Source organism: Lycorma delicatula, chromosome 4 (genome assembly GCF_047948215.1).
Source record: "Lycorma delicatula isolate Av1 chromosome 4, ASM4794821v1, whole genome shotgun sequence".
Classification (NCBI taxonomy): Eukaryota; Metazoa; Arthropoda; class Insecta; order Hemiptera; family Fulgoridae; genus Lycorma; species Lycorma delicatula.
In genome coordinates this window covers 108803084-108824720 of record NC_134458.1, presented here as the reverse complement: position 1 = coordinate 108824720, position 21637 = coordinate 108803084, and the positions used below count along the sequence as shown (strand labels likewise).

The 21637-nt window shown below is 30.9% G+C and overlaps 1 protein-coding gene across 1 annotated transcript in view; it reads left to right on the top strand.

Moving 5' to 3' along the window:
• Positions 1-21637, top strand: part of Elys (AT hook containing transcription factor 1 homolog) — a 133560-nt gene that overhangs the window by 81865 nt on the left and 30058 nt on the right. The window contains exons 19-23 of the mRNA XM_075363892.1: positions 741-847; positions 1978-2122; positions 9920-10173; positions 12299-12554; positions 19965-20223. Of these exons, the coding sequence (XP_075220007.1) occupies positions 741-847; positions 1978-2122; positions 9920-10173; positions 12299-12554; positions 19965-20223 (1021 nt within the window). The remainder of the gene's footprint in view (positions 1-740; positions 848-1977; positions 2123-9919; positions 10174-12298; positions 12555-19964; positions 20224-21637) is intronic.

The following is a 21637-nucleotide window of genomic DNA, read 5'->3' as shown; positions in this document are numbered from 1 at the left end:
AATTTATGAATTAATTACTTGCTCTGTAGTTAGGATTTCCATCAAAGACATATTTATGGAACCTAACATATAACTTAGTAATTTATAAAATAATGTTTTATCAAGTGTAGATAGTAAATACAATTAAGTTGTTAGTAGTAAATAAAAAAAAATAAGTGATTAAAAGTGTCTTGTATTGACCAATACTACATATGAAACTTTGAATTCCATTTTAAAATATTTGATTTTTTTACTTTTTTAAAGGTAAAATTTGATATATTTAGATAGCGCTTTAAAATGTTGCACACTTGCTTATAACATTACAGTGAACGTTTTCTGGTATAATGGAGAGTTCAAATTGAGATTATTTAGATGGTCTTTTTATTATTTTTTATTAATTGCATAATTTGATGGAGAAAGATAACATTAGATGTACTCTTTTTTTAAGAGCTTTAAAATAAAGCCCAAATTCATAAAATTCTGTTTGACTAATTTTTAAATTAATATTCATTCTTGCATTATGACTTTTTTTTTTTAAAAAAGAGGGTTAGAAAAGCAAAAAAATGATAAAAAGACTTCAAGTTTAGTGCACTTGTATGTTTTAAAATGGCATTAAAAACCAATAACTTGAGAAGAAATAAAACAAAATTTCAGTAGAGAAATCATCCCCTTAACGTGATACTTGATGCTTAAAGTAATTAATTTTGATTATGTTATTAAACTTATTTATATATATATATATATATATCTTATTTTTGTAGATTTGAATTAACTCTTTTGCTGGAATGTGAACTATTTCTTCAAGCTTTTGAATTCCAAAGAAGACATAAATCATTGCAGTCTGAATTATTGAATTCATTTTTTTTAGGTAAGATACTTTAATATGTATTGTAGTTATGTGTTATTTTGTTATACTATAATATTGAAATCTCTGTGATGTTGATAATAGTTATTGCAAGTTTTGGAAATATTTATTAAATTTCATAGGCAATTCTTTTTAGTTTAAATTACAGCTAGGTATAATTTATTTTTAGTGATAAGTTTATTATTAACAATTAATTCCATTATAATAGTATAAAATATATTTTAGTAATTTCATAGCTCTCTTTTGTGATAATATATACAATGCACCATTGAAAAATAAAATTATTTTACCAAACCTAGACATTACTTAATTATAATTACAATCAGATAGTTGATAATGGCATTATCTGTTAACTTTCTTAAACTTTCCTGGTTGTATATTGATGGTTCCAAAACAATATCAAAATTATTTAAAAATATATGTAGATAAAGTGGAATTAGGTGTTTGAAAAATTAATATTTACTATAATCTTGTATTAATAAAATAAAAACCACTTAGGTAATAAAAAAAATCACTACTGGAGAAGATTCTTGATCTATTAAGTGTGCTTCCTTCAAACTTGAATTTTAATATGCGTAATATATTTTTTTTTATAACGACTAGTCTTACTATCTTAATTTTTATTTATGCATAGGTATGAGTGCTTTTGCAGTGATAACATTCATCAGATGAGTTTTATATAACATTATTGAACTCCTAGGTAATTTGACCATAAACTGTTAATTAATTTTATATGTTATTATATAAATTAAAATTGAATATAATAATTAAAAAACTTATACTGATAAAAATGATACTTTTAGGTTGGGAGAATAGTGACAGTATTCAGTAAAGTAAATCACCTGTCGTATCAACAATTTGATAATCATCATAAAAAATAATTTTTTTTTTTTATAACAATAAAAGAATAAATTAAAATGTGCTTAACTATTATTATTATCAATATAAAAGAATAAAGTGTATAAAACTAAAAATGAGGATAGACAAGAATAATCATTAATATAAAAATTAGTGAACAAAGTAGAAATCTTAGAATATATGAACCTACCAGTGAAAAGGGTTAGGTTAATTTATGCAGAAACTCTTACAACTTCATTATTTATAGTGGTTTTTTTTTTTTTTTTGTTTTTTAGGTTGCTTGGGGAAAAAGCAACTGGGTATTGTTTACAAGTTATCACTTAATAGATCTGAGGAAGAAGCTTTTACTTCATTTCTTGAGAGTACTCAGCACCAGCATAGTGAAGATTTAAGAGTACTTTATCTTTTGTCAAGAGCTAGGTATGATTTATTTTTAGTGATAAGTTTATTGTGAGCGATTTATTCCATTATAATAGTTCTATATTAAGCCTCCAGATATATTTTAGTAATTTCATAGCTCTTTTCTGTGATAATCAATAAACAATGCCCCCAACCATTAGCAGGTACTCATCCTGAAAAATTTGTTGGAAGCTCAAAATGTTTTACCTAGAATGGAGTTAGCATATCACAAATAATTTGACCAGATTAAATATATGCCGCAACAAAAACTGATTTTCCTCTAAAATTAACAAAGTGATAAGGGTGAACTTCTTGCAAGTTTTATTGGCTTCCATTTTTTTACTATTAGGAGGCTGATTTCAGTACTTGTCATTAGAGTACTATATCAATTGAGGTTTGAGCCAGAGGAAAGCCAGAATCGGATATTCAAGGATCTTATTTTAATATCTTTATTTATTATACATATGGTTTTACGTACTTGAAAGACAGTCCACACATGAGGTTAGTAGCCAATCTCTTTATATAATAAATCAGTCATACAAACTATAACCTACCCAGGCTCTTTCAGAACAAGGAATGAGACAAGATCCATTTAATTCCTTACAGAGCAATTTATAGTGGCAAGGAATATCCCACCAGCATATGTTCCTCATATTCTCATTTGTTTACTCTGGTTTTTAGAAGATATTTGCCGATCCCTGTTACTAATTTTTATATAAAGGGAATCAAAATCTCTGTTTTTTCCAACATTGCCTGTAGATTTAGTTCAATTCTACTGTAAAAGCAAATCAGTGTTCACTTTAACAACTATGATAATGTTGATAATATATATTATCTGGTGTGTTCTGTTATTTTGTATTTATTTGCCCTGTTATGGAAATAATACAATAAATTCTTCCTCATATATATATATATATATATTTTTTTTTTCTTCAAATAATTCATTAACATATTGAAACTGTGCTAGTACAGTTTAATGGCTAAAGTGAATAAACAAACACTCCATCTACGTAGTTATGGATCTATTCTGACATGAGTGTTATCTAGAAAAACTGAAGATACACTATGGGTAGTTATAGTGTAGCAATAACTGTCAATAACTTTCATATTGCAACGTGTTCGTTGTTCCCTCTGCCTTCCACCCTGCACTGCCTTCCCATAATGTCAATCTTAGCTCATAAGAGGAAGATTCTTCTTTGTTCTAGAACACTTATCTTATTTTGACATGTTATCAAGTGAAGATGAAGGGGATGTTAAGTATACTTTGGACAGATTTATTCAGTTGGCACACAAGTTGTGCTTCCAATGTTATACTTCAGCTGTTTGAATATTCCAAACCACTTTTACCTTCAATTTACATTCTGTCTTTGTGGGTATCATTTTACAAGGAATTGGGCAGAGAATACAACTGTAGTGCGGCCTTGGATGAAACATGGAGCTAAAACCCAAAAGAAAGGAAAAAGTTACTGGGTAGGGGCAGATAGGAGTCCTACAAGGGTAAACCCCCCCATATTCTTGCATCATGCACAGAACCAGAGCACTCTGTACTAATGCTCGTAAAGATTTCCTCTGCATCTCACGTCAACTGAACATTTACACTGACATAACCCTTGCGATTAATATATTCGCCCTTGAGCATTGAAGGTTTTTTTTTTTTGTTTCTATGTGGGTGCAATCTAATGACACCACATGTTAGTAAATGAGTAGTAATTTTGCATTATTCATCTGTTGTGCTGAATTGGGAAAATGAATCTTTTTATGAGCTTTTTCAAGAATATGATCCATTACATTGTTAATACTTTTACACACTGTTGATCATTCTACTCCAAAATCTTCTGCCACTACACTCTGAAATCTAGGATCAGCTATATAACATAGAAATATTTCCTTGTGATTTCTTGGAGTTAGTACTTTTCACAGAGTTTCATTACTATTTGACATAAATTCTGAAGTTAGAAAGACTGGAATACTAAAGCTCTTTGCACCTAATTATAACTCTTCTTTCTCTGTATGTTTTTCCCTCTCTTGTATGCATAACATTGTCTTGTTGAAGACAACTGACTGACGTTACTGACAAAGTCGAGTGTGCCCTACCTTAGACTGCAAAATAATGAAGTTGTAAACTACACTTAAGTAGTTGTATCTTCACTTCATTCACATCAAAGCTGATGTTATTACTATCTTTCTGGGAAAATGAAGTTGTTAATATAGGGAGTAGTTGTAACTTACTTTTATTCACACCAAAAAAGTTACAACTTAGAAATACCATAGTGGTAGCGTCAACTCCTTTTTATTCACATTACCCATTAAATTAATTATAAACCACTAAAACACAGTAAATTTTTTTTTGTCCTCGGTTTGATGCAGCTCTCCAAGATTCCCTGTCTAGTGCTATTAGTTACATTTCGGTATACCCCCTACATCCTACATCCCTAACAATTTGTTTTACATATTCCCAACGTTGCCTGCCTGCACAATTTTTTCCTTCTACCTGACCCTCTTAATATTAAAGCAATTATTCCAGGATGCCTTAATATGTGGCCTATAAGTTTGCCCCTTCTTTTAACTATATTTTTCCAAATGCTTATTTCTTCATTGATTTGCCGCAACACCTCTTCATTTGTCACTTTATCCACCCATCTGATTTTTAAGATTCTCCTATAGCACCACATTTCAAAAGCTTCTAATCTTCTCTTCTCGTGTACTCTGATCGTCCAAGTTTCACTTCCATATAAAGCAACGCTCCAAACATATACTTTCAAATATCTTTTCCTTACATATAAATTAATTTTTGATGTAAACAAATTATATTTCTGACTGAAAGCTCGTGTCGCCTGTGCTATTTGGCATTTTATATTGCTCTCCTGCTTCATCCATCGTTAGTAGCCCAAATAACAAAATTCTTCTACCTCCGTAACCTTTTCTCTTCCAATTTTCACATTCAGTGGTCCATCTTCATTATTTCTACTACATTTCATTACTTTTGTTTTGTTCTTGTTTATTTTTATGCGGTAGTTCTTGTGTAGGACTTCATCCATACCGTTCATTGTTACTTCTACATCCTCTGTATTTGAACCCTAATTTTTTTTAAATGCTGAACGTTTTATTCCGGTCTAGATTATCGAATGCCTTTTCTAGGTGTATAAATGCCAAGTATGTTGGTTTGTTTTTCTTTAATCTTCCTTCTACTATTAATCTGGGGCCTAAAATTGCTTCCCTTGTCCCTATACTTTTTCTAAAAAACCAAATTGATCTTCTCCTAACACTTCCACTCTCTTCTCAATTCTTCTGTACAGAATTCTAGTTAAGATTTTTGATGCATGGCTAGTTAAGCTAATTGTTCTGTATTCTTCACATTTATCTGCTCCTGCTTTCTTTGGTAACATGACTATATAACACTTTTTTGAAGTCTGACGAAACTTCCACTTTTTCATAAATATTACACACCAGTTTGTATAATCTGTCAATCGCTGCCTCACCTGCACTGTGCAGTAATTCTACAGGTATTTTTTTAGGAGCCTTTCTGCCATTTAAATCTTTTAATGTTCTCTTAAATTCAGATCTCAGTATTATTTCTCCCATTTCATCCTCTTCGACTTCCTCTTCTTCCTCTATAACACCATATTCTAATTCATTTCCTTCATATAACTCTTCAATATATTCCACCCATCTATCGACTTTGCCTTTCGTATTATAAATCGGTGTACGATCTTTGTTTAACACATTTTAATTTATGTATCCCAAAATTTTCCTTAACTTTCCTGTATGCTTCGTCTATTTTACCAATGTTTATTTCTCTTTCCACTTCTGAACATTTCTCTTTAATCCACTCTTGTTTTGCTAGTTTGCACTTCTTGTTTCTAGTATTTCTTAATTGCTTATAGTTTCTTTTACTTTCTTCATCACTAGCATTCTTATATTTTCTACGTTCATCCATCACCTGCAATATATTGTCTGAAATCCAAGGTTTTCTACCAGTTCTCTTTGTTCCGCCTAAGTTCGCTTCTGCTGATTTAAGAATTTCCTTGTTAACATTCTCCCATTCTTCTTCTACATTTTCTACTTACTCAGAAGACATTTTCTACTTGCTCAGACCTCTTGTGATGTCCTCCTCAAAAATCTTCTTTACCTCCTCTTCATCAAGCTTCTCTAAATTCCACAGATTCATCTGACACCTTTTCTTCAGGTTTTTAAATCCCAATCTACATTTCATTAACACTAAATTATGATCGCTATCAATGTCTGCTCCAGGGTAAGTTTTGCAGTCGATAAGTTGATTTCTAAATCTTTGCTTAACCATGATATAATCTATCTGATACCTTGCAGTATCACCTGGCTTTTTTCCATGTGTATATTCTATTATGATTTTTAAACTGGATGTTGGCAATTACTAAATTATACTTCGTGCAAAACTCTATATGTCGGTCCCCTCGTTCAATCCTTCTGCCCAGCCCGTATTCACCTACTATATTTCCTTCCTTGCGTTTTCTAGTGCTTGCATTCCAATCTCAAACTATTATTAAATTTTCATCTCCTTTTATGTGTTTAATTTCTTCATATACACACACTACATCATCATCATGGGCGCTTGTAGACATATCATTGTTAACAATCGTTGTCGATTGTTATGACAATGCTTCTATGACAATTGAATTCTTCTATTGCTATGCATTTTGAAATACTCTACTTTATTCTCTATCTTGTTCATTACGAAACCTACTCCTGCCTGCCCATTATTTGAAGCTGAGCTAGTTTACACAGTAAATAGATAACTTAAACTATAAATAGAATAAGTAAATAGATAAGTTAAACCATATTAATTCCAACAATCAATTTTTGCAGGATCCACATCTTCAGTTATTAAATTCTATAATTACACTAAAACATATATTTATAATTCTGTTAATTTGCCCAGTACTGGATAGCAAAATTTGCATATTTCATAAATTTCAAAATTTTCAAAAAAAATTTTGACAAATTAACTAAATTATAAATAAATATGTTTAATGTAATTTTATAGAATTTAATGACAACTAATGATGCGGGATCCCACAAAAATCAATTCTTGGAATTAATATGGTAATTTAACTTATCTGTTTACTATGTTTTGGTAGTTTATATTTCATTTAATATTAAATTTATATATATGTTTGAATTTTTTTTATATATTGCCAGGAAATCTGTTAACTCTTTAGCTTCCTATTAATTTTCAATGAGATACCTATTTCACTCATTAATTTCCTTAATACTGGCTACATATGGTATTTAATGGTTTAAGGCTATTACTTATATTTTATTATTGTTTTTATTCCATGTTTTTATTAGTTCACAGTAAAGTAAAGGTTTGTGTATATATATATATTTTTAGATTCAAATAATTTATCATATGACAAGTTAAACTTAACATATTAATTTCCAGTACTGGACAGCAACATTTATATACATGTTCATAATATAACACAAAATTAAACACAAAAACAGAAAACAATTTTGAATAAATTAAAAGAATATATTGTATGTACTAGGTGATTCAAAACAGACTTCTCAACTTCAAAAGCATATAAAAATTACAGATTTAGTTGAGGTCTCATTTCATAGCAAAGCATGTCAATTAGACCAAAACTGCTGTCACCAGTGTTAAAAGTAGATACATTTGCTGATACAGAACATGCTCACTGTGTGTTTTAGTTTCACAATTTGCATTCAACAACTGCAGTTCAACGTAATTTTCATAGAGTATGGTAGTGAGCCTCTTAGTAGGCAGGCATACAATTTACTGTTGGCAGCAAACCTTCATTGAGACAGGTTGTTCTGTTAAACATACAAAATCACCAAGATGCCCACACATCTCTGAAGCTGCTGTGGAACAACTTAGAGTAACCTTCGCATATAGTCCAAAGAAATCAACTTGATGTGCATCACGTGAGATTGGCCATTCCACAAATGACTTTTTGGTACATATTACGTAAACGATTGCACTTTAAGCCAAAAAAAACTAACCATGGTTCAACACATTACAGATGACGACAAAGTTGCTCAGCTGCAGTTTTATGTAGAACTAATGTATAGAATTGCAGACATTTATACATTTTTAGACAATGTAATTTTTTAGTGAGTCGCACCAAATCGCATCGGTGGCAAGGTAAACACCCATAACTGCCAAATATGTGGTAGCAAAAACCCTTTTGAAACTTTGCAGCACATTCATATAGCCCTAAGGTCATTGTTTTATGTGCTCAAGTAGTAAAGACCGTATGGCCCTTCATTCTTCCAGGAGGCAACTGTAAATGGTTTCATTTATCTAGGCATGCCTCACAATTTTTTAATTCCTCAATTAGGCAATAATGACCAAGATGGGTGCAATTACTCTCAGCAAGGCAGGGCAGCAGCACCTCACTACCGCCTAGAAGTCAGAGATTTTCTTGTTACTCAATTCCCAGGTGGGTGGATTGGTCATAAAGGTCCAATTGTGTGACCACCTCGCTCCCCAGATTTGACCCTGCTTAATTTTTTTCTTGTGGGATTTCATTAAAGATAGGGTTTATATATCACCTTTGCCTGCATATCTTGTTGAGCTAATGAGCTAATACTGAATTAACACCACAGCTGCAGATGTAGTGCTCATCTTGCTGGATACAGTCTGGAATGAAATCAACCTCAGGCGAGATGTATGTCACCATTACAAATGGAAGTCATATCGACCAAAGTGAATGGTGGGCACAAACTATTTTTTTTTTTTCTATGAAATGAGACCTCAACCAAATCTGTAAGTTTTCTCAATAGATTTTGATTTGTTTTTAAAGTAATGAAGTCCTGAACCATCCAGTAGTTATAGAATTTAATTCCAATGGATCAGTCCATTCCAAGTGGTTCAGAAAAAAGTGGTTACTTGACCATCTCAGAAAAAATTGATATTTGTAGGTGCATTCCCCCTTATGTTTTGGTAGTTCAAAAATAATTTTTTTAAACTATTTATCTGGTTCAAAAATGGCAGTCATTTTTGTTTTAAGCCTCACTCTGTTTTTCATGTTTGCAGGCATCTATGATTTTCTAAATTTCTCAGCACTGGGCTGTCCTTGTTTATGTCTGATATCTAAATAATTTAACATTCTGTTCTTATCTATTTCAAATGTGAATTTTAGATTTTCATTATAAGAATTTAAATTTTTTAATATTTTATATGTTTTTTTGTTTATTACTGGGTTATTATAATGAGAATATTATCAATATACCATGTCCATATTAAAACTTAATGTGTTTGAGTAATGCCATATGCTAATGTACTCTCAAAATCCTGTAATTATATTTCTGACATAATTGCTGATAGTGGAAACCCCATAGATAAGCTATTTTTTGTCTATAATATTTGTTATTATATTTAGTTTCGTTAATATATTTTTCTTATAATAGTGATAAAATCTTTAATAAATTTTAAATCTTCTTGGTTACTTGTTTTTATTATTTTTATGGTATGGTCTATATGTATGCTAGGATAACGTACTTTAGCATATGAATGTAATATTTATAAATTAATAAAGTTATTATAATTATAAAATTATTAAAATTTAATTTGATAAACCATCAATGTTTAAGGGAGAAGTTTTATAAAAATTCCAACAGTTAACAACACTTATAATAAATTAATCCATAATTTTCAGTATTTAATATGCAGTTTAATTAAATATTTTAGTCATGACTAAAGGTGCGGAATTCCACGAAAGTACTTTTCATGGTAAGAGTTAAGGTAAGATATGTCTTTTCTCAGTATTTTGAACTGTTTGTATAACTTGTTATAAGCTGTACTGTATTTTGTTGCAGATATGTTGAAGCAATTGATGTGAATGATAAACTGCGTTTGAAACGGACACAAAATAATGCAGCCATTGTTTCAAGTCCCACAAAAAGTTCAGCAATAAATCCAAGAAATTTCATCACCAGATTTAAAGAGGAATCACATGCTAATATACGTGATGTTATTGTGTCTGGTTTTGCTAAAACATTACCTCCTGTTACTAAAGAATTAGCTGATTATTGTTTAAAACACAAAGCTACTCTTGCTTCTTGGAAACAAGGTATGTTAAATCTTTATTCATTAATTTCTTTTTGTTATCGGTTACTAAATGGTTTCATGTATTTATTCACTCCTTTATGTTCTGTATTTACTTCTGTTCCTGTTTTTCTGTAAATTTTTATGTCAAATTCTGTAAATACCCTTAAGATCTAGAAGAAACATTTTTTACACTGTACAATATTAAATATTTTTGCTGATTAGGATACTAGAAGGTTTACTGCAAGTTGATTCTTCAACTGACATCTTTCAATCTTTCTTGTTACAAGAAAGATTGTTGGGTGCATCTCTCACTCATGTCCTTCTGCTTTAATTCAGGAACAACAATTTCCTTGTCGTTCCTATGATGAAAAGTCATAGGATTGAGAATATATGTTCATGATTATTAATATATATGGCTACCAATTTTAGTCTTATGCCGTTCGTTGATTTTAAACAGAAAACTTCTTTAATTTGTAAGAACAATAAAGCAATTTTTAGTAGAAAAAGTTATATGTACTTAAAAGTGATCAAAAAGGCTCTACATTTTTTTTTAAGATCAGAAATTTTATCAGTGAGAAACTATTCATCAAGAGTGGGACCTACATAGCTCAATTAAAATTATAAACTAAATAAAAAGCACCTGTTACTTTTTACTCAAATCACTTGAAGTTTATACATACCAGAATTTAACGCATAGCCTGTAACAAGGGTGCAACTTCTTGGGCTGCCATGTCCTTCACCTCCAGGTTTAAAATTAATCTATGTTGAGTACTGTTTACCTTTCTTAGCTTCATTCTTTTATTATATGTTGACACGTTTTGGAACCACTCTATTGTCATGAGTGGTTCCATGAAGCAGAAAAGATAATGGTAATTATTATCTTAATAACAATGATTAAAATTAATGTTATTCCTTGATTCAGTATTCTAATAGATGCAACATAAGCTATATAAATTTCATTGCTGTTATGTGTAACATGAACTTATGTGTTGTATTTATATTAACATAATGTTGTATTATTATTTTATAATGGCATATTAATATTATTTTCTTAAAATATGTGAAATTCCCATCAACAGATAGATTGAGAGATTGAAAGGTTATCAGGGTATAGCTAATTAATTACTCAAAAATTATGTTACCATCTACAATCATAATTTCTGGCATAAGTTAGTAGGAGGGAGAATGACCTCATTGATAACTAATGGATGGAATACAATAAAAACTGAGGTAGTTGTGAGCTACTTTCATTAGACTTAATAAAAAAAAGATAAATTTAATTAAAAATCTGTATAGATGTATTACTTCATGAAGGTGAGTGGAGTTGTCTATAAAATAATTTTTTTTCAAAAAAAAGTAAATTTTTCACACTTAAGATTTATTTTAGCAGAAAAGTAAAAATCAAACAAAAGAGGAGGGAGAATGACCTCATTGATAACTAATGGATGGAATACAATAAAAACTGAGGTAGTTGTGAGCTACTTTCATTAGACTTAATAAAAAAAAGATAAATTTAATTAAAAATCTGTATAGATGTATTACTTCATGAAGGTGAGTGGAGTTGTCTATAAAATAATTTTTTTTCAAAAAAAAGTAAATTTTTCACACTTAAGATTTATTTTAGCAGAAAAGTAAAAATCAAACAAAAGTTGAAAAGTTTTTATAGCTTTTTTATGAACTTGACTTGGTTGTTTGTGTTATGTTTGTTAACTGTATATATTTATTTCTCAAATAAATCTGATTTTATTGTTTTTACTTCTAAATTAAGTAAAATTTATTTTAGAGATAATATTTTTAATGCAAGGAAGTATTACTATTGGTAAAGTATGACTCCTCCCTTGATTTTTATAATTCTCAACATTCTAAGGTTTTTTTTATAAAACTTTTTTTTTTTATAACAGTGTTATTTTTTAATCTGTATTGTTTTGATAACTTTCAATTGGATTAATTAGTAATTCCTAATACAGCTGATAAGATCAGATCATCTGAAGCCGATCAGATTTTAAGTAATGAAAATCATAATTTTCAGTTGTATTACTGTGAAACGATTGAATTTTTAAGCTGTCTGTAGATGCAAGGAAAGCTCAACAGCATCTTTGGAAGCTTTTTTTGTTCTGGTAAGAATCTCATTTACTGTTTTGTTACAGTTGAAAGACCAACTCCCCTATCAGTTGTTGTCCATACTGCTGAAGAAGGTACAAATGTACCAGTTTATAATGGGTCATCTGAGATGTTAATGCAGTCTGCTTTGATGAAGACGAGAGAGATTTGGCAGCCTCTATTAGCTACTCCAGCACCCCTTAAATCAAAATTCCGTTCAATCGTAGAAGATACACCATTCCTTCGAACAGCTGTATTATCAAAGACCTCACGTTATTCTACAGAGACACTGGATATCAGCAGGTTTGGACACATTTTTTCATATTTATTTTTCTGTTGACAAATATATAAAGGTGTTTATGTAATAGTGGTGGGTTATTATTAAAGAATAACTGAATCAGTCTAGTAATCTTATTACTATAATTCTGGTACCTTTTTAGTTGTTAGCATTACTGCTGTAATTTTTAATTTTAGTCCTCTATTTAATTACTAGCATATATAGAAATTTTTAGAAAACGTTTCTGTTCTTGTTAATATTGTTGAATCTCTTTGTTACTGTAAACAAGATTTCATTTATCCATGAAATCCATTGTGGGAAAGAGTGGTTGGTTTAAAATAGAGGAAAATTTAGTATTAAGTTTAATAGTTCAGTAAATCTTTGTTAGTTTGATTCTAACAATTTAAAGTTTTTCCTTAAATTTTTTATAAAGTTCAGCATGAAAAAAACTCTTAAATAGGACTTAACGATTTACAAGCACAACGTATTGGTTGAAGGTCAGTTACAGAGTAAGGAAAATCTGTATACCGACCAATTAAAATATATACTGGTGTTTTTTTTTTAGGTAAAATTTTCTGTTAAAAAAATTATATTTGAATTGATTGATTTATTATCTATCACTGCCAAAAGATTTACACGTATTTGCAGAAAAAATACTTTTCCCAGACTGTGTAGTGCAGTTAGTGCATTATGTTCAGCTGCTAACCATTTTTTTTTTATAATTTTACAAAGAAGATATACAAAAGTAAAGAAATTATTCTATTTATTGATAAATTTTAGATTGAGTTAAGTTTTTTTTTTTTTGTCTTCAGTCATTTGACTGGTTTGATGCAGCTCTCCAAGATTCCCTATCTAGTGCTAGTCGTTTCATTTCAGTATACCCTCTATATCCTACATCCCTAACAATTTGTTTTACATATTCCAAACATGGCCTGCCTACACAATTTTTTCCTTCTACCTGTCCTTCCAATATTAAAACAGTTTTATAAGGTTAAATAGTACTACAGGTTTTATGTATATATGCCCTTTTTTACTTCATTTTAAAATTTGTTTTATTATATATATATCCTTTATTATTTTTCATAAAAATTGTATTAAGGTATTCATAGTTTATGCTGTAGTTTGGCATTCTACTGGGTTTCTCAGTTAAAAATAATCCCTTTAGTTGCTCACCTTTAAAAAAATATACAAGCTACATCTTTTCTGGAAAATACAATATATACTAAAAAGTGTCACACTGATACTGACTGTTATGAGGAAGAAAATTGTGCTAACTGTGATAAATCACATTTAGTTTGCTCACAAGACTGCCTTACATTTAAAGAAGAGAAGGCAATTCTTAAAATTTGTACCATGTAGAAGCTATCTTTTCCAGCCACATGAAGAGAATATAAAAAGACTATTTTATTTTTCCAAATTCCTGGAACTTGGTTAAACCAGGCTTCTCTTTTGCCGCCTCTATATTGAGCTAAGCTCCTGCAGATGCAGGTCAACAGAGTGGATCCTGCAGTAAGTTGAAACATCAGGTTCGGGTGGCTTCGCTCACAGCCACTATTTCCAAGCTAACTAAGAATTCTGACAAAAAGAAGGGTATTTTTGCTGGAAAGACTATGACAGGTGTTTACTGATAACCAATTCAGTAGTACACCAAATTAAATTTCCACTGCACCAACAACATAGCCAACTACCAAGATCCCTGTGAAGGAATATCCTGGTTAGGTATATCTGGCCTACCAGGCTTCCCCACCACCATCTTGAGATCTCTTTGAGGGTATGGATGCCGATGAAGTGTCTGAAAAAGCGGTCCTTTTGAGTTCAAGTTGGAATGACGATATCTGAAAATTTTAAACTAGAAAACAGAATACCACCGGGAAGTGTCCTAGTTAGTTACCTTGTTTGCCGTAGCTGTAAATACTATAACAAACTGCATGCAAATGCCCATTATGTGTTCTTTATTTATAGATGATTTTTCAGTTTAGGTTGCATCTAGAACATTAGCCACTGGAGAGAGGTTGCTCCAAAATAGTAACCTGTTTAGAATCTTAGTGTAAAACAACTGGATTCACGATTTCCCTTGATAAAAGGAAGTGAATTTGCTTTACCCGCTTGAGTGGTCACGTTGAACCTCAACTGTTTTTAGTGATGAACTAGTTGAACCATGCATGAGGGTTAGATTTTTAGGATTGTGGTTTAACCAACAGCTGACATGGTAATACATTTAAAGGAGCTGAAAGTAAATGTTGAAATATGCTAGACCTGCTGAGAGTTCTACTTAATACTCATTGGGGAGTTGCTAGAGTATGCATGTTGCACTTCTGTTGAGCTCTGGTCTGTTCCCACTTACAGCTACATGGCTTTTTCATCTTCTCGGGCCACCATTCTTAGAATGCTTGATGCAGTCTATCATTCATTCATCTGTCTTGCTACAAGTTTGTTTTGTTTAAGCCAGTGTTTCTCAATCTGTGGGGTGTGCCCCCCTAGGGGGGCATGAGCATATTGAAAAGAAAATATTAAAAAAATTATTAATTTACTGAAAGAAAGCAAAACTAAATACATTCTGGCATAATAAATAATAAAATCATATGTACACTGATATAATAGACTTTTAAATAGGATTGTATCAGTAGTGTACAATGTATTTAATAATTATTATTGACCCCCTTGGGTCTGTCTTGCAGAGCAAAGGAAGGTTTCATTTTAGAAATAGTTCTTTTTCTATATTTTGTCTTCAAAGCAGCCACCGCCGAAGATCCGGTTTCACAAAAGTAGGATGTTGAAAATGGTAATACTATATGAAATGCTCTTGTTTTAAGTGCAGAAAACTCATCATCCAACCCTGCCCAAAATTTAGAGTGGATTGTTACTAAATTGTCTTTTAATTTTGCCACTTGCCATGAAGTGTATGAAGATTTCTTCTTTGGCAGTTGTGATCCCTTCGGGAGTATTTTGAAATGGATTCCTAACCCATTGTGACTTGCTACCAAGTTGTCAGGGAGAAAATACTTTTTAAAATTCTTTGCCAGCATCGCTAAATGATTTTCAATGGTTACAAAAACAACTTTCACATTTTGTTCTTCAGCCTTGTAAGTTTTAACACATTCATCCACATTGCAAACATTTCTAGGTTTTTGCTTTAAATTTCCACAATTCCAATTTTCTACAAAAAGCATCAACTTTATCACTCGTATCCAACATATGTGTATTTGCTCCTTGGAGTTGAAGATTCAAGGTATTTAATTTCTTGAATATGTCGACCAAGCAGCTCAATCCATCACAAATAAATCATCTCAGCTTCTGTTCAGTTTTCCTATTCTAGAAAAACAGCAATTTCATCTCTTAATTCATAAACACATTGCAAAGATTTCCCATGTGATAACCATCTTGCCTCACAATAAAATAGTAATGCTGGATATACTGCACCTATGTCTATTTACAAAGTGCAGTAAACATTCTTGATTTTAGGGGTCTTGTTTTTATATAATTTTGCAACTGTTATAACCACGTTAGCACAATATTTAAACCAGGACTTATTTCTTTTGAAGCCAGAGGTTCTCTGTGGATCATGTAATGTGACCAGACAGACTGGAGATTTTTGTTTCACCAGTTCTTATATTCTTTGGAATCTTTCAGACATTAAATGAGCACCGTTGGTGCATATTCTGATGCAATTTTTCTACTCTATGTTTGCCTCGTTTATAAAATCATTTAAGATAGCAAATAATGCGAGTGCTGTAGCTTTGAGTTCTATTGGTTTGCAGAAAAGTAGTTCTTCTACTGCTGACATACCATCACAAAATCGAACATGGGCAATGAAATGAGCATCTTTATTGCAATCTGTTGCCTCATCAAGCTGAATTGAAAACAATTTATCATGCAACTTCCCGAAAAGCTGATGCTGTACATCTTCAGCTGTATCACCAATTCAACAGGCAACAGTATAATTTGATAAAGGTATGGACTGCAATTTTTTTGCAAAATTATCTCCAAACATAGTTTCTGCAATCTCAATTTCATCCAGCAAAATAGCTCTTCACCAATGGTATGAGGCTTTTTACATCTGGCTATTATATATGAAACTTTGTAAGAGGCAAGTAAAGCCTTTTTCATTCACAAAGTTTTTTTAAAAATGATGTTTGCTTTTCATATGATTTTAATTTTAATTTGAAGAATTCTCGAGGTTTGTTAACATACCCACTATGAAGAATTTCCAAATGTCATTTAAGTTTATTAGGTTTCAGCTGTCTGCTGCCAAAATTCTTGAGCAAATGACACACAGGGGCCTTCTTTCTTCATTTACTTCATTACTGGTAAACCCAAAATTTAAATATTATTGAGAATATTTTCTTGATTTTATTTTCAGAACCATGCTTGTCTGTACACTTGTTGATGCTTCACTATCGTCTAATGCTCGCTTACACCCACCTAAAAATTTATCCATACACAGTCATGCAGACATTCCAGAATGTTCAAAACAAATCTTCTCACAAAGCCACAAGAATGTTCGATATGAAGGATATAAGACAGAGAGCAATAGAGAGGCATTGATCCTGGTTTTGTCAATGCAGTGGATCGATCTTGCCAAATATCAATAAGTTTTTTTATTCTTAGTAATTTGCAGGGTTTGTAATTAAGGTCGTAGTGTAGCTTTAGCATAAAAATACTCAAAAATACATTATTATTATATATATTGTTATTGTATGAGAGAGGGGGGTGCAATAAATATTATAATTGAACATTGGGTTGCAAATTCTGAAAGGTTGAGAAACACTGGTTTAAGCCCCTTGGTAAATCTACTGGTAGACAGTGGTAGGCTATCCCTTTAAAATAGATTAAACCAAATGATCTGTTCTTCTGTAGCTCGCATTAAAGCACAATCAAATCATCTGACCTTTGATTTGGTGTTCTGTAACCTGCATCTTAATATCAGGAACACCTGAGATTTATTACTGCATTAGGCTCAGAGCTCAACACCTTTTCTTAGCTCTATATACAATTACCTCTGGTTCTTACGGTTATTCAATGTTATTAACCCCCCCCCCCCCCCTGATGATAGCCTTTACTGGTAAATTATTGCTTTAATCTTTAGATATCATAAAAGTTATACAAATTCGGTTATCTTGAAAGAAAAATTGTTATATCATTAGCATAATCATGCTATAGTTTATACAGATGTAAACTCTATAATACTTTTGGTTGTGCCTTTGTGATTGGTAATAAAACACATGTTTTATTGTCAGTGTTTTTGTCATGGAGCTGTATACTGTTAATAAAACTTTAAATATAGATAATTAGCCCAGCATATATACATACTTGTCTGTTAAATCCCATGAGTGCTTTGCAGGTGATTAGTGACATGTATCCCAGATATCTTTTTTTTTTAACCCTACTTCCCTGTTAACCCTGTTTAACCCAGATAGCCTGTTATCTGTGAGATTCACTCTGTCATTTCTGAGACTCAGCTTAACACAAGTGTTAGTTTCTGCAGGATCCCCAGTCATATTTGAATTTCAGGTAATGAGCACACAGATACTGTAGCAAAAGAGGCTTGTTTGCAGCCCTCTTTCACTAATTGTGTTGTTTCTGAAGATCTTGTCTGTTTTTATAAGATAGTGGTCCATGATGAGTTACAAAGTGAATGGATTACTACTTTAAACAATAAATTTTGTCCATTTAAGAATAGTGTGTCAGTTCACTGGTTGCGAATAGAGCACACTAAACTTACTCATGGATATCAAGTAAATCGGACTGATGCACCAGTTTGTGTTCACTGTGACTGCCAACTAACTGTACACGACATCCTTTTGAACTGTCTGTAATGCGGTATTGCGTTGGAAGTTTAAAGTAGGTGCTAATATCAAAAATATATTAGGGAATAATGTAACGAATGTTATTGAATATGTTAAGATTTCTTAGGGTCATGCATCTAGATTCAAAAATTTGATTATTCATATAAATTTTATCATCTATTTATACCATTTAGCGTATGCCAGATGGTAATTTTGTTCTTTTAAGTAACAATTTTAATAATGTATTTCATTGTGGTTTTATTTCACTTTTAACATACATCATAGGTGTTTTCCTTCTGTGTTGTTATGCTTTTATATTACTCTTGTTTAGTTTTTAAATTGACCTTTAATTGTTACCTTTTAATATTTATTTGTTTATTATATAAATATCGTGTCTGGGCGCTGATAACAACACTTCATTGTGTGCCCAGAAAAAAATACATTTGCATGTATTAAGAGAAATTAAAAATCCCATTATGCATTTTAACCTTAGGTTAGGCTTTTTGCACAGCTACTGAATAAAAAACAGTTCTATAGCTGGAGTGTATCCCCTCCCAAAAACACCACCACAAAGTCAAGGATACTCTAATTAAACAAAATCTCCTTGATCTTAGCATGCATTCAGTTAATATTTGCCAAAACTAACAGAACCCTTCAGAAAGAAGAGATCAAGAATAAAGGAAAGGAATAGATGGTAAAAAAGGGAATATCATCTTGAGGACAGCAAAACAAGATAAACAAATTTTCCAAAAGTAATGGATTGGTTGTTAGTTTTTTTACTGACTTTGCTTTCATATCCTATAAATTGCATAATTAAAATGTGCCCTCCCTGTCCACAATTCCTTGTAGGAAGTATATATTTCCTAAATGGGAATAGGACATTATTGATAAAGAGAATTTTCTTCAGATGTATTATGCAACAAATAATAACAATCTAAGTATACTTAGACATCCTATACAATCCTACATATACAATCTAAGACATCCTTAAGGAAAACTTTAGCCCAGCCAGACTCTGCTGAAGATTTCATATACATCTTTAGTTATCTGTTAAACTTCAGAAGCCTTATTTTTCAAAAGAAAACATTTGACTTATATTAATTCAAAATTTAAAATCACAAATCTGTTTAATAAAAGAATTACAAGATAAATTATTATTTTAATCATTGATATGTATATATATATATGTGTGTGTGTGTGTGTGTGCTGACTTTTTAGTTGAAATTTTTCTTCATGTGACTGGGCATTACTTTTTAATTATATTTTTAGTTTTATCTTTTATTAGAAAGTGCAGGCTTTACATTAACTTGACCTGACAGATTTTAGACTAGCTACTCTAACTGGTGCCTCTAGTATTATGTACCTTAGTTGATTTACACCTCCCACAACCATAAGATAAACTGAAAGTTACAAAATACCAAATTAATATTAATTAAAAGAACATGCAAGGACATCGCATATACTATAAATAACTTCAGACTGCAGTTTTTCCTCTTGAGAGTAATGATGGTTTTTAGCAACTTATTGTAGGGAAGCTGTCACTTATAAGGCCAATTTAAGCTTTGCATGCTGATGTACAACTTTAAATTTGGCTCATTGAGGAAAACAGCAGAAAACCAATCTTAATGGGATTTTATTTCCTTTTTTTAGAACATTTGGAGTTGATAGGAAAAGAGAACGAAATGATGTCTTAGATGAGAGTAATATAGCTTTCAAAAAGTCTAAATTGGATGAAGTACCGAGTGCCTCATTAAAGGATCAGTCTGTTGCTGCAACACCATTGAAGACTTTGTCAAATAAGATCATTGAAGTTGATGAAACTTTGCTCAGAACACCTTATATTAAGAAGAGAGTTACTGCACCCGTATCTGTTACACCACAGAGGATTACACCACAATCTATTCTTAAGGTATATTACATATAAATGTTACACTTTTTTTAACCTACAGCTAGTGGTATGAAAATCCTGCAATTTAGATTTACATACAGTTGTGGATTTACTGAAATGTAAAATGTAAGATTGTTGTACTTTTAAAAATCACTTTTTTAAAATAATGCTTAGTTGCTTTCACCAATTTGTCAATTTTCCCTTAATGAGCTTTAAATTAATGATTTATAAATTTTTTGTGATTAATTAAGACCACATACATTTGTTCAGATATTCCCTCACATTAGAAACTAATTAAATTTGACGGTTCACAAAATATTTCCCCAACTGATGAATTTTGAACATGTAGTTAGGTCTGTCAGTTTGTATTGATGCTATCCACTTTGCCATTGGTTACATCTTTTTTATTTCATTTTCATTTTTATAGCTACCCTGTTTAAACAGGGTAGACAAAATTGAAGTAGCATGTAACTGTAAAGTAAATGGGAGAAATACTGCAAGCTAATGATAAAAATAATTGCTAGAAGAAAAATATTACAGTAAACTATTCAGTAAAATCATTGAAATGAAGATTTTTCACTTATTGAAATGAAGATTTTTGGCACTTCTGCCATATTGCATTCATTAAAGCTTTTGTATCATTTTGACTTTGTTTTAATTCATAGTAAACAAGATAACATCAATTTCACAGTTTATTGTAAGCCATCTTAAATAAATAACGTTCCTTGATTTCTTTCAGGTGGACAACAGTATTTCTTCATTGATTAATGCTTGAACTTTTGAGAAAGTTGGAAATGTAATTCTGATTTTTCTTTGCAAAAGTGAACTGATTTTTTTGTAGCTACTTTACATTTTATTTTCGCTCTAACCACTTTGAAGATCAGGGTGATCTTCAAGACAGTATTGAAAAATATGAAAGTATTCACTAATTTTTTTTTGTAACTTGAAATTACCTACTATTTGTAAAAGCTGTTCTTTTGCCTACAAGAAATCATGAACCAGTTTGTGTTCGGCTGACCACTGCTTTTAAAAGTTCCAGAACCTGCTTTGATTTTTTTTTCTTTTGTAGAATTTAGCATTAATCATTATCATATACAGATGCACATACAAAAGTAAAAGGCAAAATATTCAAATATAATAAGAATATTATCCTGTAGCGAATATTGGTATGCTGAAGTACACTTTGACACAATAAGATGTGTGGAAGAGGAGAAATTAACATTATGTTTAGAATCGTGAACTTGCAAGCCACTAAATTTATAAAACATACCAAATGTGCAGTATATAATTATTTTTTGTAAGAAGACAATAATAATTGTTTATGATTAAAATAATATATCTACAAATACCACATAAACACAAAATTATTAATCAGTGCTGTTGAGGAATCAGTAAATTATTTTAATAATAAAATGTTAAAGCAAAAGAACTATGT